This window comes from Lathamus discolor, chromosome 3, assembly GCF_037157495.1.
Source record: "Lathamus discolor isolate bLatDis1 chromosome 3, bLatDis1.hap1, whole genome shotgun sequence".
Lineage (NCBI taxonomy): Eukaryota > Metazoa > Chordata > Aves > Psittaciformes > Psittacidae > Lathamus > Lathamus discolor.
The window spans coordinates 63341985-63369869 of NC_088886.1; the positions used below are offsets into that span (position 1 = coordinate 63341985).

Sequence of the window (27885 nt, forward strand, 5' to 3'; positions counted from 1 at the left end):
GCAGTTATTTCAGCGAGGTTAAGAAGGCAGGCTCCAAACACACATTGCCAAAACTGGCTACTACAAGTCCCTACATACTCTACAGATTCAGCAAAGAAAGCCTCCAATTTTGGTCCAAAAACCCCTTTACAAGTGAAGTTCTACACACACCAAAAGGCTGACCACACTGGGTACCTCTTTTGTCTGCCATACTGTAGAAGTGAGCTCCTCTCATAAAGCTGTAATCAAAAAGCTGACTTCTTCAGAGGACTGTAACACTATAAAATGCTTATTTCCACATCGATCCCTTCCTGATGGACAAAACATTAACACCAAACGTGAATGATTTCATCAGCAGAAAACTTTAGGTAGAACTAACTTGTGTTTTCTAAACCTAAAGCAACGTTCTAATAGTCATCTAAACTGTAATATATTGCTGCAAGGATAATTATTAAGGGAAAACACAGCTGACATGTTCTGATTTATGCACACAATCAGAGATGGAGTCCAAGGACTGTGACATAATTATCTTCATGCTAACAATTTTTGTAAATCTCTTGACAGAATTTTAGCTAATTTTAAAATGCCTTCTGAAGATTAGCACTTAAAACTGTTGGGGAAAATAGCACAATTTATTAGCAAGGGTATAATTGTAAACCTTCCAAATACTCACTGTGAATATCATTTAGACAGTAACTCCTGCTTTAGCAGCTGGTATATAAGACTCCAGTTTATGGAATCTTGAAACAACAGAGAGTAGAATCTAATTAAACAGGATTAGATGCCAAAGCAAAATTATTAAAACCAGACTAACAGACAATTGTTATGAATTTGGAATAGCACATCAGCTTTTGATGCGAACTTACAGATCACTCTGCTTTATTCCAGTGAAGCTGAAATAGTCTTAGCAGACTTGATTTGGAACAGACTGTCTTTCTACACTGAAACAACACAAAAAGCTAAATTGTTGCATTGATCTTCTCTCACAGACTTAAGTACCCATCTGCTATAGGGTAAAACGGCTTACAAAGACTGCATTTATTCTAATGTTGGTGCTACAACTCATTACAGTTATTCAGTAGCCACTAGCTGTGTTCCATACAAGAAGCCCCTAAACTAGCTTCATATTGAGCAACTAAACAAAACCAATGCCATTTGCCAAGGGGCTTGATCTAAGAGCACTCCTAAAAGCTAAACAAGAGAATTGTTTGATCTTACCTTTAAGATACAACGACCTACACAACAGCTACCTACTAAAATTCCTCCTTCCATGTGCTGTGACTCATTCTCAAGGGGTTCTCATATTCCAAACAGGGGGAAAGCAGCTTAAAACTGGTACTCAAGCAGCTGTTCACAAAGGAAAAATAGGTAGTTTTTTAATATGTACATATTCCTAATAGCTGCAGAAAGTATATTGAGCCCTCAGGTATTTACATAATGTTTGACAGCATGTCATTCATAATACATGAACATTTGTTATAACTATTTGTTCATTTTGTGATATAGCCACATTGGCCAGACAGGCCTTTTGAAAAATAGAGATATTAACGCATCTAAAATAGCAGACTTCCAGAGCAAAGCAGCTCTAAGTGTTAGCAATCAGATAAAAATCCATAGGAAAACCAATGCAGTAGACCTGTGGGTGGCTGTAATCAATGCCTGATTAGCATACCCATGATAATCTTTTGTAGGTGTTTTGAGACAAATATTTTTAAGGCACTAAATATAGGGCACATGAAAACTCAAACACAAGTGTCACATTTCTCTACCAGGAATATATCACCAAAACAGGACTGACACCAGGAATCTCCGACGCATGAGATATTTTCTGCTCCTGAAAGTGTGGGGTTTAGTTGGTTACCAGAAATCCTGTCAATGTAACTGGGAATTCTGAAGTGGAAGCAGTCAGTTCTGGATTACTTTCTAAAGTTTTCCCAGTTTAAATATAGTGCACTTCATCCGTAAGGACAGGTCACGATATAAAAGTTAATTACTTGTTAAACATCCGTAACACTTTGTTTGGAAGAAAGATCTTCCAGTTTGAGATGGCATTCTGCTAACTTCCTTTTCACGCTGTTTCACGAACGAATTTCAAGTGGCAGATCTGTAACAGCCTTCATGTTCACATAAGGGTATGGTATCTTGCTTGCATTCAACCTGCTGTTGTCAGAGCAGATGCGGACACCACGTGTTTTGGCACTGGATAACACATCCAATAGTAGCAATGCAGGGAGGATGAGAAAAGGCATTCTGAATGGACCAAGCATGCACACAAAGCAGAGTACACCAAAGAACTCCAAAGAAAAGGATGAAAAGCTACAAATGATATGCAAGGCAGCAGAGGCACAGCTGGAGATATTAAAGGAGCAGAGAATGCAGGTGATGCCACCAGGCAGGGCATTTTACAATGCTCCTCCCCTCGCGAGAGCCTGAGAGGACAGAGAAAACTTTGAGAACAAAAAGGAAGGAAAACCTTTGCCTCTCCCACTTTTTTTCCTTCTCTCCCTGGAATAAATACTCAGCTTGATCAGGAGACAAATGAGAGGACTTGGCAACAAGGTACTGGTTCCTCTGCATCTGCAGGGACACTTCAAGACTGCTTCCCTGTAAAGGGCTCTGTAGCAGGGAACAATACACACCATCTCTTAGAATATGACAAGCTTTGTCTAGATACTAGTTCTCTTCTAATGCAGTCCTGCTTTTTTACTATTAGAGAGTCTGAGCACGACACGAGAGCTTTGACAATAGTTTAAGATCCTGTCTGGGACACATTCTAAATGGCCGAAACCTTCAACTCTCCACTGCTCCTAGCATAAATTTACAATTGAATTTTTTAAGGCCATAAAGGCTAAGTAAAGAGACACAGGCTGTACACAGAAGTTCTAAATATACTGTTTTCACTTGACAGGGAAAATACAACTAAGTAAAAGATTAGCAAGAAAAGCAAATATCCCAAATGCTGTACCACTCCCCTCCCAGTACCTTCCCATACCTCAACCTACCTTGCTTTTCCCTTGGGATTCTTTACTCTGCTTAGGCAAATATTCCCCTGACTCACTGAGATTAAATAAAACGAGAGTATGCAGGTAAAGACCAGACTCATACTGAGAATTAACATTTACAGAGCTCATAACTTGGGAAAAAGGGAAGAATCTTTAAAATGCAGGTAGAACTGTACTCCTAAGGAACAGATTATGCTCTTGACCTTCAACAAAGAGCGTAAGAAAAAACACACACCCAAAAGCCTCTGCTTTTTTTAGAAGACCAAGAAAGTAAGGAATTAACCCCATATATTTGAGAGTACCAACTTACAGCATCCCTCTTATTTTTCACACATAGCTAAAGAACTGGTCAAAGTGACACTGAACATGAGCCACTTCAGTGTGAGCCCGTAGCCCACGAACCCCCCCATGAGCTAGGCTGCATCAACAGGAGCATGAGCAGCAGTCAAGGGAGGGGATCCTGCACCTCTGCTCTGCTCTCGTGAGACCCCACTTGCAGCACCGTGTGCAGTGCTGGTGTCCTCAACATCAGAAGGACATGGAACCGGTGGAACAAGTCCAGAGGAGGCCACGAGGATGATCAGAGGCTGGAGCAGCTCCCGTATGGAGACAGGCTGAGAACACTGGGGTTGTTCAGCCTGGAGAAGAGAAGCTGATGGAGACCTCAGAGCAGCTTCCAGGGTCTGAAGGGGGCTCCAAGGATGCTGGAGAGGGACTCTCCAGCAGGGACTGCAGTGACAGGACAAGGGGTGATGGGTTCACACTGAAACAGGGGAAGTTCAGGTTAGATCTAAGGCAGAAGCTCTTCCCTGTGAGGGTGCTGAGGCGCTGGCACAGGGTGCCCAGAGAAGCTGTGGCTGCCCCATCCCTGGCAGTGTTCAAGGCCAGGTTGGACACGGGCTTGGAACAACCTGCCCAGTGTGAGGTGTCCCTGCCCATGGCAGGGAGCTGGGACTCGATGAGCTTTAAGGTCCCTTCCAATCCAAACCAGTCTGGGATTCTGGGATTCTAATTGTTAAATATAAGAGCTTTTCAAAAATTAAAGTTCAAATGCTTAAAAGCCACCCTGAAACAATTCAGTTCAGTGCTACACAGAGGAATAAATGCAAATTACATGTAGCAGGCTTGCTTCCTCAGCCAAGATGCCACCACCTCTCATCTCCTACAAGGCAACAGTGTTCTTCAAAAGTGCCACAACAAATCAGTTTCTTTCATGGTTATGTGTGGTTTTGGCTTGAATAGATTTTCTTTATAGCAGCTGGAAAGGGATACTGTTTGGATTTGTGCTGGAAACAGTGCTGCTAATTCAGAACTTACACATAGCCAAGGCTTATCTGCCTCTCGCCCCACCAGCGAGCAGGCTGGGGGTACACAAGAAGTTGGGAGGGGACACAGCTGACCGCAGTGGACCAAACGGATATTCCAGACTGTATGGAATCATGCTTGGCTTATAAAGCTGGGGGGGGAAAAGCAGGAGGGGGGTGGGGGGAGGGGGGGGTGAAATTCACTGTCCCTGCAAGTGTTCACACACCATGCAGATGAGGCCCTCAGTGCCATGGGTTAGTGGTGGCCTTGGCAGTGCTGGGGAGCATTTGGACTTGATGAGCTCAAAAGTCTTTTCCAACCTGTTTGATTCCATGATTCTTTGACTCGGGGTGATGGCATTTGTCTTCCTAAGTAACCATTATGTGTGATGGAGCCCTGCTGTCCTGGTGATGGCTGAACACCTGCCCAATGATGGGAATTATGAATGAATTCCTGATTTGCTTTTCTTGTGTGTGGCTTTTGCTTTACCTATTAAACTGTCTTTAACTCAACCCACCAGTTTTCACACTTTTACCCTTCCAATTCTCTCCCCCATCCCACTGGGTAGGGGCAGTGAGTGAGCAGCTGTCTGGTGCTTAGCTGCTGGCTGGGGTGAAAGCATGACAGCAAGGTCCCACCAAGGTCCTTCTCTCTTCATCTTACAGATCATGTCTTCCTATTGACAGTTATAGAAACACATGCACCAGCTAAACCACATTCCATGTGCTCCTTACTAAGTTGTGTACTCGTGATTCTGTCATCTAAAAGACATATAAAATAGTAAGCCTTCTGGAAAGAGCTTGAAAAGATGCTAAATACAAGGCCAAGGAACTGGTGACAGCACCAACGGACTAGATTAGGAAGAGAACTCTGCATCATCTATGACTTCTGGGCTCCAAGTTAACCAGTGTCCTGCAGAAGGGGTAGGAAAAATCCCATCCTCTGCTTAGCTTAGCAGAAGAAAACAGCGACAGCTCTGCATGAAAAACACTTTGGTGCCTGTGGGTGATGATATTTCTTGCTGTAACCATATGTGGTTATATGTCACTATGCTCACTAGCCAAATCTTCATAAAGGATCATTCTTCCTCCTTGCAAACTTTTGTTTGCAAAAAATACCCTAAAATAATGCCACAAAAAGTATTATTAAGATCCCATCCTCTGACTCTGTGAATTACCAAGAAAAGAGTAGATGTGCTTCTACTCTGGCTTCACTGAAAATCAGTATCCCAGCATAAAGGATGACTCAGATAGCAATGAAACAAATTTCCTCATGTGACAGCTGAGGGTACTTACCACAGACAAAGTCAAATATTAAATTGAGACTAGATTTCCCCAGAGGAATAACTGGAAATATTAAGTTTGCTTGAGAACCATCTACCCGAGTCAAAGGAATAAGAATTAGAAAAAAGGCTGCAGCCAGTATAGCACAACCCTTGTATGGAGAGCCTGGTGCAGTTGTGTTACGCGTCAGCACTCTGTATCAGAATTTCCATCACTATCATTCCACACAACAAAACATGAGGAATGATTTGACTTAAAACAATCTGAAGCTCATTCATAAACTATGAACACCACATGCAACAAAACTGTACCTCAGCTCTTCTGTTTGAAGCTACATGTTAACTCTGAAATGACCACAGGTGACAGCAGGACAGGTCAGGAGAAAAATACGAATGAGTTGTCAATTCACGTATCTCTGAAAACAAACTAGACTCCCCTGCTTCCATTACCTTTCAGATTCAAAAGATGTGTCCTTGTACTGAGATGCTCACGAAAGCCAGGGTTTTAAATACATTTTATATTAATTGCCATCTAAAATATCTAAATCAGAGGAAAGCTTGCTGGCTTTTTATTTTATAGTCTTTTTAAACAGCATAAAGAAGAACAAATAGTGAAAAGACTATGACATTTCTACACATGCTTTACTATGCTCACCACTGACTGCTATCTGAAACCTTCCTGTAAACACTACATTGTCTGTATACAGTTAGACAGTGACCTCCAATTGTAATATCTACCAAGTCAGAAGAAACAAATGGAAGCAGAAAAAAAACCCCACAAAAACACAGAAAGCATTTATTTGAATGTACAAGAACCACTAAATTAGTTCATTTGGAGCCCCGAAGCCAAAACTATTCAACAGTCAACACAATAAGCATCTTTAAATACCCTGCATCAAGCCAAGTTCATCAAAATGAAATCTTACACTCATTGCTAAGGAGGTGGAAAGTCAAGTCTTGGGCAAAGAGGGGGAAAAAAACAAAGCAGGACAGTACAAACACTGTTACTGTGACAAATTTTCTCCCTATCAAAGAATATTAAGGAAATCAGATGTATTGGGCTTGATCTTTAAGGTCCCTTCCAAGTCAAACCATTCTATGATTCTATGATGACAATAACTGCAGATCCTACAAAGTTCTCACCATCTGTTGTGTCAACTATTTACAGACACACAGACATAATCAAAACCGAAGAAAAACTGCTCAAATCAGTGTCATTTTCTTTGGATAAGATTCCGTGCGTGTTTAGTTAGCTTGAGAATCTCCCAGTACAAATTAAAGGGAATAAACAGTATCAGTTTCTTTTCTGTAAGAAATTCCATGAAGGAAAAACTTCTTATCCACAGAAATGAACAGCGTTTATGTTTAGCTACATTTGTCAGCAGGGAATTCAGAACTTCTTTTCACATTAAACATTAGAAAGAGCGTTAAAATGTTGCTGTAACACTGTTTATTCACATGCAGCTTGAAAACAACATCCAGGATAAATACATAGCCTTAGGTCTTAGTTCTATTTACCACCTCAGAGAGAAAAGCATCTAACAACCCAGTACCACAGTACGGCACTATGCACTCTTCCAGTTCTGTGACCCATTTACTGTTTACTTTGGAAGGTTGTTACTCCTTTGGAAGCTTTCATGTTTCATCCTGAATAGCTTTATTCTCCCAAAACCATGTGGCCTACCTTCAGACAGCTCAGACTGTTGAATTCCCCTTCTTGTCAGGCTCAAAAATTGCTGTGTTCAAGTTGAGAGGGGCAACACATGCCCCAAAGCACTAGTCAAGCACCCTGCCAGCAATTCCCAAGCAAGCAGGGACAAAGAGAGCCAAGATTCACCAGAAGAAAAGCATGATGCAAGGCTCCTTGGTATGAGCTAGTCTTAGCACTCCTTGGAGGAGTCTAGTTCAGGTCCCACAACCAGTGCTCCTCAAGGTATCTGGGTAGATAGCACGGTTCCTGAGCTAATACATTGAGTCTCTCAGCAGGACTGGCTCCATCACAGCATTTTCCTCACATGGCTGCGCTACTCTCAAGTCTAGAAGTGGCTCCAACTATTGTAAGTGAAGGGCTTTTAGTTCCCAGAACACTTCACAGAAAATCCCTGCCCCTGCTTAATATGTTTAACTATGAACAACTCCCTCCCTGCTAACAGAGCTTAACCAAGTACCTTTAGTAGAAGGACTCACGTGTTCACAAACCATGTAGATGAGGCCCTTAGTGACATGGCTTGGTGGTGGCCTTGGCCATGCTGGCAAATGGTTGGACTTGATCTTAAAGGTCTTTTCCAATCTAAACAATTCTAGATTCCAAGATTTCACATTAAAATGCAATAACCAAGTTTTGTAAACGCTATTTGAACAAAATACATACTAAATATTTGCTGCGTAACACCAAAACTCTTGTTTTAATTTATTTGTCATCTCTGGAAAATATATTTGACCCTGAGTGTCACTGCTACTATTGCATATGTGCCAGCGGAGGAATGGGAAAGAGCAGGGTAGCTGCAAAGTAAAAAGAAACCAAGATAGTTATTCTTTAAACACAATTACCAAATTTCACCTTTTTCTTCTCAAAGCTGTTTTTATCTCTTATTTTTAATTCTTATTCTTATGCAGCAGTTTTCCTGTCTCCCGTATTGAGTTTCCAATGTTTCATTTTTGTTCCATAGTGCCCTATCTTCCTTTTTCCTTTCTTTTTCTCTTGATAACTCGGCTTTTCCCCTCTCCTGTTCTGTTTCCCAATGCCTGTTTACTTCCCCCCTTTAATCCTTACTAATTATTTCACGTCTCTTGGCCTGTTTCATTATGTGGCTTTTCCTTTCTTATTTGTCTTATATCGCATTCCATTATCCAGCTCCTGCAGCTCTCTGATTCCTATGTGCTTGCTTAACTATTACCCAAATGGCTCCAAGCAGGACACACTCCTACTGAAGAATAAATAAATTAAAAGGAAAATACTATCTGTGGCCATGAGGTGTTGCTTAGCAACACCCTGCACCTCTCCACAGCTTTCCTGGTGGCAATACAGCTTTCCCGACTTATTGCTCCCAATGTATGCAAGATCCTTCCCGCATTGTTTGGCCGCTCACCAGCAAATAAATGCAGAGGAAAATAGAAAGGAGAAAGGAAAACTCCAGAGAAAGCACCAACAATAGGACTTAGGCTTCCAACACAAGAAATGGTCATATCCTATGATATGCGCTGCCTGCTTGTCTCCCATTCACACAAAAATACATACAGCTTATATGTTCTTACTGTTCACTACTGTTAACAGCCTTTGAGAAAAGAGAATGTAAGTGATGTTTCTTATGCAACTAAAATGTGTGTTAAATTCACCCAATTATCATATAGTTACTGTGTACTGGGATTCATTGGCTTCTTATGCTCTTGCAAAGTTGTGTCTAAAAGCTTTACACTAAAGAATCACAGAATGGTTTGGGTTGGATGGACCTTCAAAGCTCATCCAGTCCCACCCCCTGCAATGAGCAGGGACACCTTCAACCAGAGCAGGTTGCCCACAACCACATCCAGCCTGGCCTGGAATGTCTCCAGGGATGGGGCATCCACCACCTCTCTGGGCAACCTGTGCCAGGGTTTCACCACCCTCATGGTGGAGATTTCTTCTTCACATCCAGCCTGAATCTCCCTCTGCCAGTTTAAACCCATTACCCCTCGTCCTGTCGCAACAGGCAAAAGTCTCTCTAGATCTTTCTTATAGGCCCCTTTTAAGGGCTGAAAGGCTGCAATACAAAGAAAAGACAGTAGTTACCCTCCACAGTATGTAAAGTAGGAAAAACTGTCCAAGCATAGTCAAAAATGCAGCAGAATTGTCAAACAAGAGAAGTGTGTGTGTTCCTGAATCTCAGTGACCCAAGTTTAAGAGATCTGCAATCTCCGTTATTTCTAATTACTTCAGATGTGACAGAAGTGAAAGAAAACCTCTCCTTACACACATACACTTCCCGCAAAAGAAGTTTGCTGGGCTCCACCTTCAACAGTTACAAACAAATGCTCATGAAGTCCAGACTTTACAAAGTATTGCTAATTCAGCATTAGCCAGACAGAGCTTCCAGAGGACAGGTATTAAGACAGGTTCCCTAACAGACCTTTCCTTATTCCACAGCTCCTTCCAACAGGCAATGGCAACTTCTGAGAAAGAAAAGTCTTTTTAATTTGGGGATGGAAAGAATGCTTATCTAAGGGCCTAAAGCTTTAAGAATATTAGGAAAGGGAGCCAAGAAACAGCAATGCTACCTAGTATTAAATAGCTACATAATTAAGCTAAAGACCAACCTGTGGTGAAGCTCTACAGAATGGAGAACACGTTCAGTTAACATGTATCTTCCTGAAGGGCATAAAAATCAGCTTTATTACTTGGGAGTGTTTCATATAGCTGAATCAGCCTTAAAGCAACAGATTGTCTGCACAGCAGTGCAAGTAGCAAGTGAAAAGAACGCCCATCACACCACAAACCTTAAAAAGATATTTAACAGCATCAGGCTTGATTGATCAGCTACAGATTGTCACAGAGCAACAAGAAACCACGAATGATCCATACAGGTAATGAATATTACCTATTAATTAATATATTAATGTTAATACTTTATAATTAATTTATATTGATAAAAATAATATTCAGGTATATAATCCCTGTTTATTAACCTCATTCCCACAGCCATGTTTGTGGAAATTCAAGGCCAAAGAGCTGGCTGGAGAACATCGCAGAACCCACCGATGACACAGGCCATCACAAAACAAACACAGGATTGCAAAGTCAAGCACTTCAGTTCAAAACTGCCTAAAAAATGTTTGCTGTTTCAAATCCTGATCTGGCCCTTTCACACATATGCAGAACACCAATTTTAATGATATGATCATATGCTATTTGACACAGAAGTGCTGCCTGAATCAGAAGACAGTGCTCACCTAATCAACAGTCTTTCAATATTTGCTCTTAGTGTTGAGACTTATTTACTGCACACTACTCAAAACCATACTTGAAGGCAGAACTGGTTTTCCCCATGACCATTTTAATGACACTCCGCACTACAGCATCTGAAGTCATTAAAAAGCAATTTATTCTACATACTCTGAATATCCCCTTTTAACAGGCAGCGATCAGCACAGAAAGTCTATGGAATCACTGAGCATGCTATGTCAGACACCTATGGCCCAAAACATTGAAGTATGTAGGACACTGGAAGTGACAATTTGGATGATCACAGTTCTCTCCTGCTTTCACATTCAGATCTTCTCATCCAGGTGATGGAACCATCACCCTCTGATCAGCTGGTATTTCTAAATCATCTTTTCATTCTCTAATTTCAACTATTCTCCAATGCCCAGCTTATTCTCTAATTCCAGTCATTCAGATCCTAGTCATTCCTACCCTCAGCCCTTGGCTGTACAGCCTCCTAACTGCACTATTAAATTGATTCTTATCTTTTTTTTTTTCACTCTAAACTTCAGTGTCACACAGTTCTTTATGATGCTCTAGTTCCTTCTGTATTGACAAGGCCTGTCGACTTTCCTGTAACATGCTCCTAATATTTATGTCAAGCTCATTAATGAAAATACTAAATGGAATGAATCTGAAGCTTGATCCTTCAAGAAGCTCTGCTCAAAGCCCAGAAGCTCTTTTTGAAGCACTAACTCATTTCCCTTAGAGCCAGCCCCTTATCCATGCTAATATTCCAATCTAAGCAGATGATACTTCATTAATTGGCAACAAAACAAGTGTAGTCAGTGTGCCATGATCTGTCCCTAACTATAAAGGCCAATATGTCTTATTCCATCTTATACTGATGTTAACGCATGTAATAAATCTGTGCCTCGAACTTTAAAAAACAAAGTTTTGCAAGCTGCCCATCAATTCTCCGTCTTTTAACATACAAAACCCACACCTTTAATCAAGTACCACAACGGACAGCTTGTTTTACTCTTAGGCCTGTAATATCACATGTGATACTGTTATGGACATTTTCCTGTTCTTTTCACTTCAACCCTCAAAATGTTCCTTTGGGCCTGTCTGGGGTAATTTCCATTTCCACCTCTGGGTTTACTACCATTTCACTGAAACTAGGACAATGATTTACAAGGATTTTAGACAATACTGGGGTGTTTAATCCTATCTTCACAATGACTTTCTTTTTCTTTTCTTTCTTTTAATCTAGACAGCTTAAGAACCTTTTACTATTTGTTTTATATAGCTGAATAACCTTTTACTATTTGTTTCAATTTCTTTCACCAGGTGTGACTCGACTTTTGAATGTTCTCACTTCTCCCTTTTTACTTCCTGCTTTACCTATTAATCCCATTTCTTTCAATTCCTTATGTGTTACCCTCATACTCTGAATATTTTTTCTGAAGTTGCTTTCCAGTTCATTCTGAAACTCTTCTTTACAAGCCAGGATGAAAATTCCAAATAATTTCTGTCTGTCTGAATTAATAACAATCTCCTCAAAATCTACATCTTGGAGCTGTTCAGAGATCTAAAGAGTTTCCTTAACTTCTGGGTTTTTCTTATGAAATAATAACCTAAATTTTGGTAATTCTTGTATGGAATTTCTATTAATTAAAAAGGCTTGATAACATTATATTCTGTGATTATCTATTTTACGACTTCCCTCATTTGCTAAATTTAAGGCTAAAGCCCATTCCGCTTGATGCCTGACTTAGTAAGAGCTGATACTCTGTACAACTTTATGTTAGTGTTCCTGATTTAATGACTTTAACTAACAAAGTTTATCAGTTATCACATCAGAGAATACTTGCACCTTACCGTTATTAGGATCTGTGGCTTTCAGGCTGTACACAGAAAGACAAAGTGTCTTACAATCACTTTCCAAACACTACAATCCATTCCAAGTATAGAAAGTTGTGAGGGTACCAGAATGAGGATGGTGAGCTTCACAAAATATCATTTCAACAGACTTGGAGATCAGGGTAGACTGGAAATCAAAATCACAGAAGCAGGGAAACTCTGACACATCTCTAAGTATTTGCATTTCTAAGCATAAATGAAGACCACAACCACTGTAGGAATAAAATCAGAAAGCTAAGGCACCAAGCAAGTTTTAATAGCAAGGAAGAGAAAAAAGAAGAAGAAGCAGTCCTATATATGTGAGAAGTAAGAAGAAAATAAAGAATAAGTAAGAAGAAAACAAGTTTGAGGGTTGGAACTGGATGACCTTAAGGTCCTTTCCAAGCCAAACCATTCTATGATTCTAGAAGAACAGGTTATGTACGGGAAAGGAAAGGAAATCACAAATGAAGCAGAGTGAAATGACTTCTTCAGCCTTCCTTGCTTTCTTTATGAAGATGCCATGGTATAGCCATAACTATTCCTAAAAGTCCTGGGTTAAGTAATTATTTTTATGGAATTGCAGGCTTGCGTATGGGAAAAAAAGAAGTTTGGGAATATTTTTATCAGCCAGATGCAGTTCATATATCACTGAGTCGACAAAGAACTAACTGAAGCAATTCATGGACCACTATCAGTTGCACTCAAAGTCTCAGAGGCCTTGGGGTTCCAAAAGGCCAGACAAGACAGACAGAATGCTTCCCTTTACAAAAAAAAAGGGAGTGAAAATAGCAATTACAGCCCTGACAGAGAAAATGGAGTTCATTGATTAAAAATGATAATGTGATCAGAGAAAAGCCAACACGGGCATGTAAAAACAAGGCTAAATCAATCTGATTTTCTATCCTGAAGAGGATAAATGGAATCCTGAATAAGTGCTAGATGTGACAAATCTCAAGTATGAACTGTGTAAGTATTCCCCAGCACATTTTCATAAGCCAATTAAAAAGGTAGTCTAGATAAAACAAACATCCAGACGCTTCATGATTCACCCAGAACTCCAGTGACTTGGACAGAATGTACTAACGGCTTCTACCAACATCACGTTTGCTGGAATAAGGGAAACAGGGAAGGAGGAGATATTAAACACTTTCAAAGGTAAGAATTAAAAAATCAAAGCCCACTGAAGGGTCAGAATTTAGGCCTAGATTCACTACCAAAAAATCCCAAACAATTCAATACCCTTCCAGAAGGAACGGCACATTGCAGGATAGTTACGCGTGTGAAGCAAAGAAATTACTTCATTCTCCTTGGTACTAAGCTAGGTCCCAGCCGAAAATCGTGTCATTTTTCAGCATCACAATTAGAGAAAGAGGCAGAAAATGAAAATCCAAAGAAAAGCAGCAGAATAACAGCTTCAGAAAACATGACCAGCAAAGAAGAGTTGAAGGAAAAGAGAGAACTGGAAAGATACTGAACAGGAATCTCCTAATACAACAGATTTTATACCAAGAGGGGGGGCATCGTCTATTTTTCAAGTAACACAAGAAGGACAAGATGGCAATTTGATCTTCAACAAATAAAAGATAGTCCATTTTAGGCAAAACTTGCTGTTGCATTGATTAACACTAGCAAGAATGAGAAGGCTCCATCATCATATGCCTTTAGAAGTGGTCTATACAGCTATCTGTCAAGAAATGTCTGGCTATATTTAATTCTTTCCCCATCCAGAAATTCTCTCACTATCCCTCCCAAACCTACATTTTTATGATTCTATGATTAGATTGATTTCTATTTACAGCCACAGTCAAATTTAAACCTGCTGTGTGAGACTCCGTAGCATATTCTCAGCACACTAAAAGTGAGTTTATTACCCTTCTGTAAAGTGATTTTGATCCGTAAAGGGTCAGTTTTACCCTTTCTTCTTCCCCTCTTTCGCATTATTAACATAAAATGTTTTACCTTTAGGCTTGTTTGTCCTGAGTAGTGCATAGCCTTTAAGGTAACTATACAGGTAGTCGTCCGGATGCTTCTGAATTTGTTTGCTTGATTCAGCAATATTAATAACATTCCTCTCACATGGTATGTGAGCAAGAAATGGCCAACTTTAAAGAAAAATACAAAAAGCCACGCATTACAACTTGATAATTTTCAAATGGAAAGCGCATGGCAGGATCTTTAGCTCTATAGAAACAAACCTCTTCCACTTCAGCTAGCATCATTTGGTTGTGGTCCTGTTCTCAGTATTAGAGGGGAACAGAAAGTGCTGCTGAGTGACTGTTCCAGAAACTTGCTGATCAAACAGGACTGACTGGAGATGGATGAAGTGCCTACGGAAAACACATACAGGAAGCTTTCTGAAGACAGATTTAGCATACAGCCAGAAAAACTAAGAGGGAATATGTCTCCATATAGCAACACCACAGCTCCAGAGGCTGGCCCAGCCACCAGTCCCTATTTCATCAGTATGAAGCACACATGCTAGAGGGAAGGTTCTTACACCAAGGAGTACCTAAATCTTTGTGGAGTGAAGAATCCCCAAAGCATTATTTCCAGTAATGGACGGGACACTACATTTATTTTCCACAGTATATTGAAACAATGTATCAGTTTATAAAACAATCAAGAAATCATTATTAAGGTCTCTGATCATTCCTGAGATGCACTACCAAAAACGCAGGAGTTCCTGAAACCAAGACACTACTACAAGCAAAGTCTACTGACCATTGTAAGCAAAAGAGCAGTGGGTGATGAGGTAGTTAACATTTTCCACCTGAGGACTGTATATCACAATGAAAATGAAGCAGAAACTGGCCAAGATAAGGTTTTGGAAGCTTCTGGACAGTTCTGTTGTACCAACATACATTTTCAATCCGCATCCTTGCTTCAAAGCATGAGGATGCTAGTGGGGTTTTAAACATAATGCTACCAGGGTCAGCTAAAAGCTCAAACTCGAGGTTGTCCGCCAACTCCGTTAATTCCTACTTAAAATCAAGTGAGTTTTTGATATGCACATGTGATTGATTTTTTATTATGCATAAAAGAACTGATGGACTGGTACTAGGCAAATTTTTGTCCAAATATATGGCAAAATTGCAGGCAAACTACAAGCAGCCTCTTGCAATGAACACTTCAGTGCAACTTAATATTGGACAGCGCTACCAGCCTTGCTTAAAATAGAGCATTCGGCAAGTTATCCTACCTCCTTCATGCTAAAACTGGTCTCTCAGCTCCTTTTACTTCCAGTTAGCAGAGGTCTTCCAGGACTTAGTATAAATAGATCTGAAGTAAGTAGTTACCAGCAGCTAACAAGAGCACAGGTTTTTCCAAGTAAGGATGTTCAAAGACTTGCAATTGCTCAACCTAAAGCTCATGATCATTTCTGATTTGAGAAATTTCTAAACAAACCAGAGACGATGCTTTCACTAGTACAAGAAGGAAGCCTAGGAGAGGAAAGAGCAGAAAAAGCAATGTTGGTTTCAGCAAAGGGGCTGAAAAAAGGGAAGCTGGTCTTGGGATTTATTCTGTTTTCCAAAACACCAACACAAGAAGGCATCTACATTCAATAACCACAGGAAAGTGCACATACAGACATCGACATGGAAAAGAACGTAAGGCTAAGCAGAAGATGAAAGTTAGCAATGAAGATGGTTTCTGCTCCTATCTCTACTCTCTGATCTGCACAGCTTTAATGAAGGGGAATGAGTTGATCAGACATACCAAGAATTCAGCATCTGCATTTTGTCATATATGTTTGTGTAAAACCAAATGATTGGCAAGCCTGAGACACTTCAGTTGAGAAATGCTGAAGATCAGAAATACACCTGGAATAACAAATCCTTGCTAAGCACCACTCTATAAGAAAGGGAATCATCTAACATCAAATTTGAAGGACACCAAACCTGAAGAACTCTGAACAGAGGAATCAAAGAGGCCAGAAGTGAATTTGCACAGCCCTCCAGAAGAGCCACAAGGTCAGAAGAAACCTTTTGCAGAGAACTAAGAAAGAATTTGGCATAACTTGCCATCAGCTAGGATTTACAATGCGATACACAGAAAACGTGCATAAAAGCACTACTTGGCACCAGCCAGGCAAGTTAGGAGCTATTGAGATATTCTAATGAAAACACCTTAAGACATTGAAACGGAAATAAAACAGAAAATTCCAGGATTAGAATATACATTCCTTAGAGACACGCAAGTAATGTCATATGTAAACATGTAAACCACTTTATACCAGTAAAACTGTTATAAATGCCAGCATATGGTATCGATATGAGCAAATGCAGAGTAATTAGTTAACCTAAAAAATGCATGAGCAGGAATTTGACTGCTAAATGATTAAACTGGTACATTTTAAAATGTGTATTAATATTTAATTATTGACACTGAGGAAAGAGAAAATCTCGCTGTTACTTCTCAGCTCTTTCTGATACTCAGCAACCCATGTATTATTCATACGAAGACTTTGTGCATATACAGCCAATCACTAGTTAAAGTATCATTCTCAGTAGATTCCCTTATCACCTCTATAGATCCTAATGCAGTATTTGCCACATTTGGGAATCAGAGCTGAAGAAATCAAGCTGGCCATGATGAATCCAGTACAGCCCAAGCACAGATCAGTTCAAAGAATCAGATGTCAAAGTGCTCCCTCTAATGTCCCCTAATCATCACACCAATTAGTGGCTGAATAGTGATGTGATTAAAAAGACTGCTGCTATCCTATACCTATTCAGAGTAGTAGAATTCTACATATGTTCTACCAATTAATGTTTGAATACAGCAGCGATTAGAGAGACATCTGCTATTGTGTATCCATTCAGCAAAGAGCTCAACTCCCATATTCATCTGCAATGAAGACAAAACTAAATATTTGCAAAGGTAAACTATACGTTTGGATTCTGAAGATAATTGAGTTGATTCCCCTTAATGAGTGCTCTCTGCTTTACAATGTTGGGGCTTCTTTCTCATTTATAAATATCTAATCTTATCATCAAGACATGTCTAGGAAGGGCCACATTATTCCCTGGAAAAAAAAAAACCAACACATTTCTTCATGAAGGTTCCCAATTTCAGGCCTTGGGTGAACTGGGTTTCATATCTACTTCTTTGCAATTGGCACTATTTCTGCTTCAACCAGTTATTTGTGATCTGCTAACTAATATGGGATTGGGCACAAAAATCACGTGGCATTTTTCCATGTAACTGGAAGGCAACACTTAGACTTATTAATAGTCTTAGACTACATATGCCTTAGACTAATTTTAGGTGAGGAAGAATCACCTTATTTACAGGTTCTTCTATGTAAGCTTGGACAATTGTACAAGAGGTATTTCCAGATGTTCCTATAGAATAGTGACAGCCACGGCAGTACTATCAAAGTGGAAAGCAGTTTGAAAGTTTAGCTCTTATTACTACTGTTTGAAGGGAGTAACCTTGTTCTCCGAATTTAAAGAGGAACACGATCAGTTACATCCTGCAATGAACTGCAAATCTCACTCTCCACCATTAGCACAGAGCAACCTGGTAGTCGGACCTTAATGTTGCACAGAAGAATTTGGTTCTCTCTAATGGCTGGAAAGTTAAAAGACTTGCCTCAAAAGTGAGGCCCCTGCAAACAAAACCACAAACCAGCTGAGCTTAAAACTGATTTTGTTCAAGAAAGAAAGGCTCTTGTTGCACAAGGCTGATTGGGCTTAGCAAACGTATGAAATTAAGAACAACGCAAGTACAGCCTGACAAATCAATATACTTACAGGCTATGGTGATTAGCTACAAACCAATTTAGACACCATTTCCTTTCCACCTTTCTTGTCTTGTTGAAGTATGTCCAACTGTTCATCTGGAGCAATTATTACTAGTATTCCTAAATCCAGAAACTGAAGAAAGTCTGAATACATATGTGGGTGTATGCCCTCTCACCTATCTTTAGTAAGTACCACACACCATGTAGACAAGGCCCTCAGTGACATGGGTTAGTGGTGGCCTTGGCAGTGCTGGGTTAAAGGTTGGGCTTGATGATCTTAAGGGTCTTTTCCAACCAGTTTGATTCTATGATTCTATGATTACATAAATAGACCGGACTACAGTCTCCCACTGAATTCCCCAGTAACAAAGGGATTTGTAAGAACTGCAGAGGGGAATTTCATTATAACAACAAATCTGCACATCTACAAGGTAAAAACAGAACTTGTCCTATAATGCTTAGAAACCCTATTCATAAAGCAAGAAATTCAGTGTGCTGTGTGTAACACACATTTATACAATGTGTGCCCATCACAATTTAAATGTCACCAAGCACAAAATGCACACAGAAACTGTATTATAGAGAGTTTGAAACCAGAAATAATAGACACATAAATCAGATGTCTAAATCCTCCTGAAGTACCTAGCAAAACCTTGAAATCAAAGCAAGTCCTTACAGTTTCCACAGTCTGTTTCTCTGCTTTAGTTTTATGTGTAAATTGATGACCCAAAATTTTGTTTCCTTCTCCAGGATTTACGACAGACATGTCAGAACTCTTCTACTTTGAATGTCTTCTGACCACCAGAAACCTTTGTTTCCCCAAACAGACTAGTGGCATGTGTTGAGACCACCTTTCAGCATGACCCAGAAGGAATCAGAGGGTTAAGGCTTTGGTTTAGCACTGTTACCAAGGGCAACTCAGCAATGAAGAGTTTACCTATTCTGATCTATATCTTGAGCTAACATTTCTGAAAGCTGACTGATCTTGCACCTACAGCTATGAATCATTTTTACAGCAAAATTTGGTCGCTAACACAGTAAATAAACTATAGCACTCCCTGCAAGTATAATTGAACAGTCCCTTTAGAAGACTTTCCCAGTGCTGAGGTAAGATTTTGATACTCGAGTTTCCACTTCAGAACCCAGTTAACAGGCAACCCAAAGTGTCTCTGAGCAGGCTAGGAGTTAAAACTGCACTTGTGTAATTATTTGAAGGACATATGTAATTCTACCATCTGGAAGAGTATTAGACATTACAAAGTCACTGTGTGCATCCCGCAGCAGATGCAGCTTTTGTTCGGAGTTTTGAGGGCTGTTAATTTAATTACTTTTGTATTTTCATACTCCCACCTTCCCTCTAAAGGAATTCTGCACAGGCAGCTCAGTACAGTTTTAAAAGAACACAAAGCTAAAAGCCCAATTCAGATTTTAGGGAAAAGCAAACTTCCTTATGGACTTCAAATAGAGCTGACCTGCTCATTAGCGGGCCTAAACATTACTGCCATCGGCTTTTTAGACAGAAAACTGTGCTCAATGTCTCCTGCCCTATATTACCCTTCTTATCTTAACAAGGATAGGAAAGGATTCTACCATTTTGTCTTCCTTGCTTTTTAAAACCACTCAACAACAATGATACGGAGTATGTAAAAGTCTCCCATGTTTTCAAAAAGCTTTTTATGTGATGGGGTACCTTGTTTAAGTTGGAGTTTTTGAGTTTTGTAGGGCTTTTTCTACCACAATAGTGATTTGTGTGGTAAATAGTGCACAGTAAAAGTAGGCTACATATTTCTGAGTAGTTTGAAAACTCTAAAAACCAGGAGCATTCCTGGCTTAAAAATAAGCACCACCCCTTTTACAGTTTCTTCTGCATTTTGTATTTTTCATCATGACTTGCAAACTCAATAAAGGGACATTCTTCCAAATAAATCATAATAGGAAGTGTAAGAACTATTTGTGACTAAGGTGTGCACATGTACAGATATACCTCTTTGCTTATCTCTAACCTTTAATCCTTAAGTTGCAATACATGAGCAGATCTCAACATTTCAGGGTTCTAATAATTGCACAGATCATAGAACCACGGAATAGTTTGTGTTGCAAAGGACCTTAAAGCTCATCAAGTTCCAACCCCTGCCACGGGCAGGGAAACCTCACACTAGAGGTGTCCAAGCCCCTGTGTCCAACCTGGCCTTGAACACTGCCAGGGATGGGGCAGCCACAGCTTCTCTGGGCACCCTGTGCCAGCACCTCAGCACCCTCACAGGGAAGAGCTTCTGCCTTAGATCTAACCTGAACTTCCCCTGTTTCAGTGTGAACCCATCACCCCTTGTCCTATCGCTACAGTCCCTGATGACGAGTCCCTCTCCAGCATCCTTGGAGCCCCATTTAGATATTGGAAGACTGAAGATCCCCATACAGTAATGCAGAACTCTAAACCCAAGTTGTTTATTAGATTTTAAACCTATGCCAAAACATCATCCTGCAATTTTTGCTAACCTGCAGGATTTCCTTCAACTGAAAATCCAGTCAACACACACAAGCTAGAGATGAACCCAAAATCAGTACCGTTTGCACAGCCCAAGAAGCTCAGGTATCCAAGAACATCTGACGCACCATGAGCTGCGCACCCACAGCTAAGAGCAGGAACACGGAAAGAGAGACAGTTTCTAGAAAGCTATGTACTTTCACAATTAACAGCAAAATCTTCACATATCAAACATTCTATAACTCAACTGAATAGAAAGATCAAACAAGGCTGAAATAGGGGAAAACTCAGAAATAACCAAAAGTGATCTTAAAGCCCAGGAACATTAGAAAATCAGTGTTAATGCACCCACTGGGAAGGTATATACATATATGCCACAGTCTCAAGTTTAACTAGGACAATCTACACTGCAACAACTAATCAGGTTACTGCACAAGTGCCTAGCTGCCCTGCTGCATGGATACCTGAGCTTCCTAACAAACAGGTTCTGGAAAGAGAGGTGTTTACAACCTGGTACTAATTTCAGGTCACCTGAAAACATAATGATGTAAACTGTAGCTGCCCAGGAGCTTCTTGCTGAGCAGCTCAACTATGCATGCAGCAGGAAAACACACTTGTGGGCAGTAACTGCATCAGACATCTCAAAATCATCCTCTCTGTTCACAAACAGAAGCTTTTCCTGTACACTAGTTTCCAGTTATTATAATGTTAGCTAAGCCAATGAATAAGAAAATAGGAACAGGCCCTTGGGTGACATGGTCTAGTGTAAGGTGCCCCTGCCCATGACAGGGGCTTGGAACTGGATGATCTTAAGGTCATTTCCAACCTTAAGCATCCTTTGATTCTATCAATATGAGCTACAGTAAGAGAGATTCTATATGCTATATTCTATGCTATAAACCAAGAACTATATTAGAGTATATGTAGCATCAAAATGCTACAGATACTCAGGGGGTTGCTCCTCCCAGTAAGTATTTGTAGGTCATACTGGCTAACATTATGCCCATAAAGAAAAGACTTTGCAGGCATAGCAGTCTACCTAAAAGACTTCTGAATTTAGAGGACTGTCTAACAGAATCTGTAGGAAGACAGCCAAATCACTACAAACATTCTAATCAGATGAGAGATCAACAAGACAACAAAGTCTGATAGGATAAAGGCAAATCTCACACTGAGACTAGGAATCTAAATACCAAGAAAGAAAATTATAATATTTAATGGCAGAAATACTGAATACTGGGTTCTGAAAAGAGCTGATCACAAAGTCACTTTGTATCAACAGGAACAGAAGTAGGAGCCAAATTTGGCTACTGAAAGACAAAGGAAACAAAATCGGCATTTCTCACAGAACCAAGATTTCAGCCTCAATGATTTATTGCATGTTTCAGATATGATCATAAATGTGCACTTACTGAACAGCTCCTGTCAGAATTCCTTTTCCAGTGCTTCTTCACTTGCTTCTTTGCTGCAGTTGAATGGAGAGTTGCATGCGTCTGTTTTCGGGGATTTAAAGCCAGAATATTCTGTAGAAAGAGAACAGAAACTACTAAAGTACAGGCAAAATTCCCCAAAAAGCCTCAAAGCCTCTTTAATAACACCTCACAGACTTATTAATAGTGCTATGCCAAACCAAAACACAATTAAGCAACATTACAGCCCAACTTCATACTAATATATTCAGATCTGTCTTGTCCACACCACTTAGGTGATGAATACTTAAAGACATTTCTAGGAGTGCTAGAAAACAGAATTCTATGTAGCAGCCATGATAATGGCATCCATTGCCAGATATTTGTTATGCACAGCATATAGAAACGTATAATTCTGCTGCATCATATCACTGCCAGGAATTCTCACAAAGTAAAACAAGTAAAAATACCTTAAAGAATCCAGGTTATTTCTGGATGTTTCATCATTTCAGTATAAAATCTGACTTCCCCTTCACAAAAAGAACCTCCTTCAACACCCAGTGAGCTGATGGGTTAACTTCACTTCTCCTACAATGATTTATTTGCAAGTACACAAACAACTGTGTGCAGTGCTGGTGTCCTCAACATCAGAAGGACATGGAACTGCTGGAGCAAATGCAGAGGAGGCCATGAGGATGCTCAAGGGCTGGAGCAGCTCCCATATAGAGACAGGCTGAGAACATTGGGGCTGTTCAGCTGGAGAAGAGAAGCTGCGTGGAGACTTCAGAGCAGCTTCCAGTGTCTGAAAGGGGCTAGAAGGGTGCTGGAGAAGGACTCCTCATTAGGGACTGTAGTGACAGGACAAGGGGTGATGGGTTCAAACTGAAACAGAGGAAGTTCAGGTTAGATCTAAGGCAGAAACTGTTCCCTGTGAGGGTGCTGAGGCGCTGGCACAGGGTGCCCAGGGAAGCTGTGGCTGCCCCATCCCTGGCAGTGTTCAAGGCCAGGTTGGATGGGGCTTCGAGCAACCTGCTGTACTGTGAGGTGTCGCTGCCTGTGGCAGGGGGTTGGAACTGGATGAGCTTTAACGTCCCTTCCAATACAAACCAGTCTGGGATTCTATGATCCTATGAGATGCTGGAAATATAGCTGTACTTTTAACTGACAGCAATGAGCTGACGATACAGGCAGAATGAACCTTGTGATGTCTTTCATGGCACTAGTATAATGTGAAAAATCAAATCAGCTATTTGGAATCCAACCTGTTCTTTAAATCAGGTAAATGACAGTTTTCCATGGCAAAACTGACCTAATTTAATTCAAAGGGTGAGTGTGAACAGCGTGCAAGTGACAAATTCAGACTCAGAGCTGCAATGGAGAACCAAACCAGGCACAGCATTGGTTGTAACTCTTGGAATTGGTTTTGTAAGTTTTCCTTTAAAACAAATTGACTTTAGCACTACACTTCTCCACTGCGGTGAATAGGCTGTACTTATTCTGTTACTATATGTGAAAGATGTGCGAGACTGACTTACAGAAATGGAGACTGAACATGATGAATATGATGGGTTTATGAATATTAGATCAAGATGTTTCCATATTTCAAATGTCTGCATGAGTGGGTGATAATGACAAAGAAGTAACTTGTTGGCTTAAGATTTTATGATGTTGATGTTCTGGGGGACTTTTATTTATCCAAAGGGGTCACTTTCTAATCAACTCTTTACTCAGGACTCAACAATTCTTCCCACAAAACAGAAATCTCACCAACTTCAAACTTCTACCTGCAAATAACAACAGAGCCCAACGGAGCACAAAGAGACACTGGACATATATAAATAGGGTACAACATTCCAAAAGGTATAGACTATTTAGCTGCCTACATGCTGTTAATGTTATCAGGAAGAGTTCGAGGGTGTTATCAGATGTGCCTCTGGAATTCAGCAGCAAAGACTCTGCTCCATTTGTGGGTGTTCCCCAGATGTAGCAACCAAATACATTCACCAGTGGTTTATGCTAATGTCTTTCATTCTTAATTAAAACGGAGGAGGGACATTCACATCAGGGATGTCACAGCATCTCAGTTGCTACCTTAATTTCTCAGGATGATCAAACTCAACTGTCAGAGCATGTCTGACTCATCGGTGACAGGCTGGTGAGTAACCAAAGCACCCAAACCAAGCAGGAGGTCCTGAATCACACATACACTCAAGCAAGATTCCGCCTATTCTCTTTTGTAATTGCTTCATGCAGTACCCTTGGCCATGAATATTATAATTATTGTAGCAAAGTGAAATGAATTGCAAATTTCTAGTAATAAACTGCAACAGATGTACTCCACTGGGTACAGCACCAGTTGGTTTAAACCATGGAACAAATGGCGGGGCAAGCCAAGGACGGAAGAATCCCCATATGTTTGCTCCTGTTGGAATTCTGCAGCAGGAGCATGGCTCCAAGCGCGACAGTTGCAGAAATCCAAAAGGACTATGTGGCGCAGCATGTCCCAGAATTAAATCTCAAACAATACTGGCACAGAGCACACAAAAGCACATATACTATATCGAACTTCCTTATATTCCCACTACCTAATACACTATCTGCCTAAATCTTGTATTGCTGACCAAGGTGGCTGTTCTAGCTCCAAGTCCCTGGTGTTTAAGAACCACTCAGAAGTTAACTGCCTAAATGGGAATGTAATGTAAATGCTTTTGGGTCTGTTAAGCTGTCAGAAAAGGAAATTAGTGAGGGTGTTTTCTTCCTATTCATTTCAGTTCCCTTGATGGTTTTCCACAGCTTATGGCTACTCAGACATTTAGGAAATGTAACAAATACATTCAGGTAGGTCAGCCAGGAAGTGGAAAATTACTGCAGAGAAAGTTCTAGGGGGAGTTTTGCAATTAACGCTTAATGCAAGCACTCAGCTAAATACAGACAAACCACCCTGGACATGCAAGAAAGGAATCCTGAGACACCCAGCCTTAGCAGTGAGGAGCATTATCTGGGCATCTGTGACCTTGCTGGTCCCAACCCCATGCTTATTCTTCTACATATATTCTCCTTCTTTGCCAGATGAGCTGTTGTTTGATCTCTCCAGATGTTGAAAGGGCAAGACTCAAGTTCCCCAGTGGAGGAGGTGGGTACATAATACATCACTTCTCAGAGCTGTATGAAATTCGGGTTTCAAATTAAGATGTTATTTGTATAGTAAAGGAAAACCTATACATTATATATTAAGTGCTCTATATAAATGGCCAGATTCATGTCATTAAAAATAAAGTAGATACAAATCTATTATCAGCTGCAAATCAGAATATCATGCATTTTTGTAGAAATCCATTTAGGTACTATGTTGATGGAGAAAGAAATAGAGGTATGAGTAAGTAGATAGAAGTATATTCAGCCCACATCGGGTACACACTTGTGGCATAGCTGCACAACATGTAAATTCAGAGCTAAGCCTGCAGCTTTACACAACACTCATGATTATGGGCCCCACCAAAGTATTATCCTGTCGTTATTTCCATAGGAATTAATTTCGTATCAATCTGAATACTTCAGTTTGGGAGGAAAGCCAAGCAGTCTGTATCTACAGAACACAACGCAAATCATATAGCAATGACTCCCTCAAGTATGACTACCTTAAGGAATTCCCTTAATAATAACCCTTGACAATGGTTTCTTTTATGTCTTCTAAAAGGACAAAGACTAATACAAGCTAAAAAATTCTTAAAGAATGGTTTAATTCCCTAACACACCATCTTCTATAAGAGAATGTATTTATTTTGACGAATACATATTGATTTAGGTTCCAAGAATCACACAATCCCAGACTGGTTTGCGTTGCAAAGGACCTTAAAGCTCATCCAGTTCCAACCCCCTGCCACGGGCAGGGACATTTCACACTAGAGGAGGTTGCTCCAAGCCCCTGTGTCCAACCTGGCCTTGAACACTGCCAGGGATGGGGCAGCCACAGCTTCTCTGGGCACCCTGTGCCAGCGCCTCAGCACCCTCACAGGGAAGAGCTTCTGCCTTAGATCTAACCTGAACTTTCCCTGTTTCAGTTTGAACCCATCACCCCTTGTCCTATCGCTACAGTCCCTGATGACGAGTCCCTCTCCAGCATCCTTGTAGCCCCCTTCAGACACTGGAAGACTGAAGATCTCCATACAGGAATGCAGAACTCTAAACCCAAGTTGTTTATGAGATTTTAAACCTATGCCAAAACATCATCCTAAATTGCATCCCTAAAATATATCCTATTGATATGTAATGCACAGATGCCAGTTGTTCTCAGTGTGATAGCTACTGGTTTTAAATCTTGAGACTTTAGCCCTAAACGGTTATGTTGAGCTGCGCCAACACAGTAACATAGCTTCTGAGAATAAACTTGGGATAAGCTATTCATTAGATGTTTATTGCTCAGCTTCGACTTTAAAAGCTGTTATTAAAAAGTCTCCACAAAAAATAAAATACTAGCTCTAATCTTACCATAATCTATTAATGAAAAAGCTGTAAAAGTTTTAAACCAGCATGTCTTATTATTACAGTGAGGAATTCATCAAGAAGTTGAATTAGTATTACTCCCAGTAAGTGATTCCAAGGCAGCCATTTGGGGTAGGACACATCCTGCAGTAGGGAGCCCTGTTTCTGAAATGACAGTTTCTGGTAAATCAAGCCAGGCTTGGCACACGCTCTACAGGGATGTGACAGAAATTTCTGGTTTAGAAATGTCACTGCCTTTTTAATTCCATTAAAAGCGTCACACCCAGCTCATTCCCATCTCATAAAGTCACCGGTTTAGCTGAAATCAGAAGCAGCTATTGCAATTAAATCCCATTTTTAATTAAATGCACATTCAGCAATACAAAATATGAAGTTATGGAAGCACTATGCTTATTAGGAATGCTCCAAAACTAACCAGAGCTGTGGGGTGAGGACAGGACGTGACAGGCAGAGGGGGCACAGTGTTAAGAAAAAGGTGGGACTGCAGTAAATTCAAGCAGTCGCCAAAAAGTCCTGCAGGTCTCACACTGTCTTAGTAAAATAGATGACCTTATTCCAAATTCTGAAAGCTTTTCTTGGAAGAACTCTACTGAAACCAGCGAGTTACACCAGGAGTATTTAGTCCTTAGCAATTCCGATGTGACACAATTCAATGGTGGACTTGGCAGTCCCGGGGTAATCGTTGGACTTGATGATCTTGAAGGTCTTTTCCAACAGGGTTGATTCTGTGATTCCATTTAAGTCTATCTTTGCTACTGGCAATTAAAAGCCAGAATAAGGATCAGAAAACCCCTCTTCATGCTCTGCCACACATTGTGGTATTAGAACTGCACAGGCTTCTTAATAAGACAAAGCAAGATTTTGCTCTTTCCATGAATTCTGTCCACTTTCTCTGGCTTGTTGGGAAAGTTTCTTATGAGCAGCCCCAAAATGCCTGATCACCACAGCTCAATACACACAGAGCTGCAGTGAAGCTGTTAAAATGCAATTCTTCACATGCAGACTATGATTATGGGCATAAAATGTCATCCGATCTGTTATTCACTTGGGTTTAGAGTACAGCACATCTACAGCCCCTGCAACACACAGGTTAGATCCTGCTTGACTCCAGCTCCTTCACAGAGCATCCTCGGCTAAACGCCTTCATATACATCAATTAAAATCCAGGAGTAGGCTGGGCATGCCAGGGAAGCCATGTGGAGAGCAATTTAACCCACCCCATTCCATTAATCTACCCAATTTCCTTAAAAAGAGTTGTAATCTCCCTCACAGCAAGTAACATTAAATGCATTGCAAGATACATATGTTCACCAAGTAAACATAATGAGAACATACTTATTTTTTCTGAGGGTAATGAGCACACTAAACA

The 27885-nt window shown here is 40.4% G+C and overlaps 1 protein-coding gene across 3 annotated transcripts in view; it reads right to left on the bottom strand.

Annotated features, from left to right (window-relative positions):
• DPYD (dihydropyrimidine dehydrogenase) overlaps positions 1 to 27885 on the bottom strand; it is a 353065-nt gene that overhangs the window by 307832 nt on the left and 17348 nt on the right. For all 3 annotated transcript variants that reach the window (XM_065675625.1, XM_065675624.1, XM_065675626.1), the window contains one exon: positions 22017 to 22127. In XM_065675625.1, coding sequence (XP_065531697.1) covers positions 22017 to 22127 — 111 coding nt within the window. The remainder of the gene's footprint in view (positions 1 to 22016; positions 22128 to 27885) is intronic.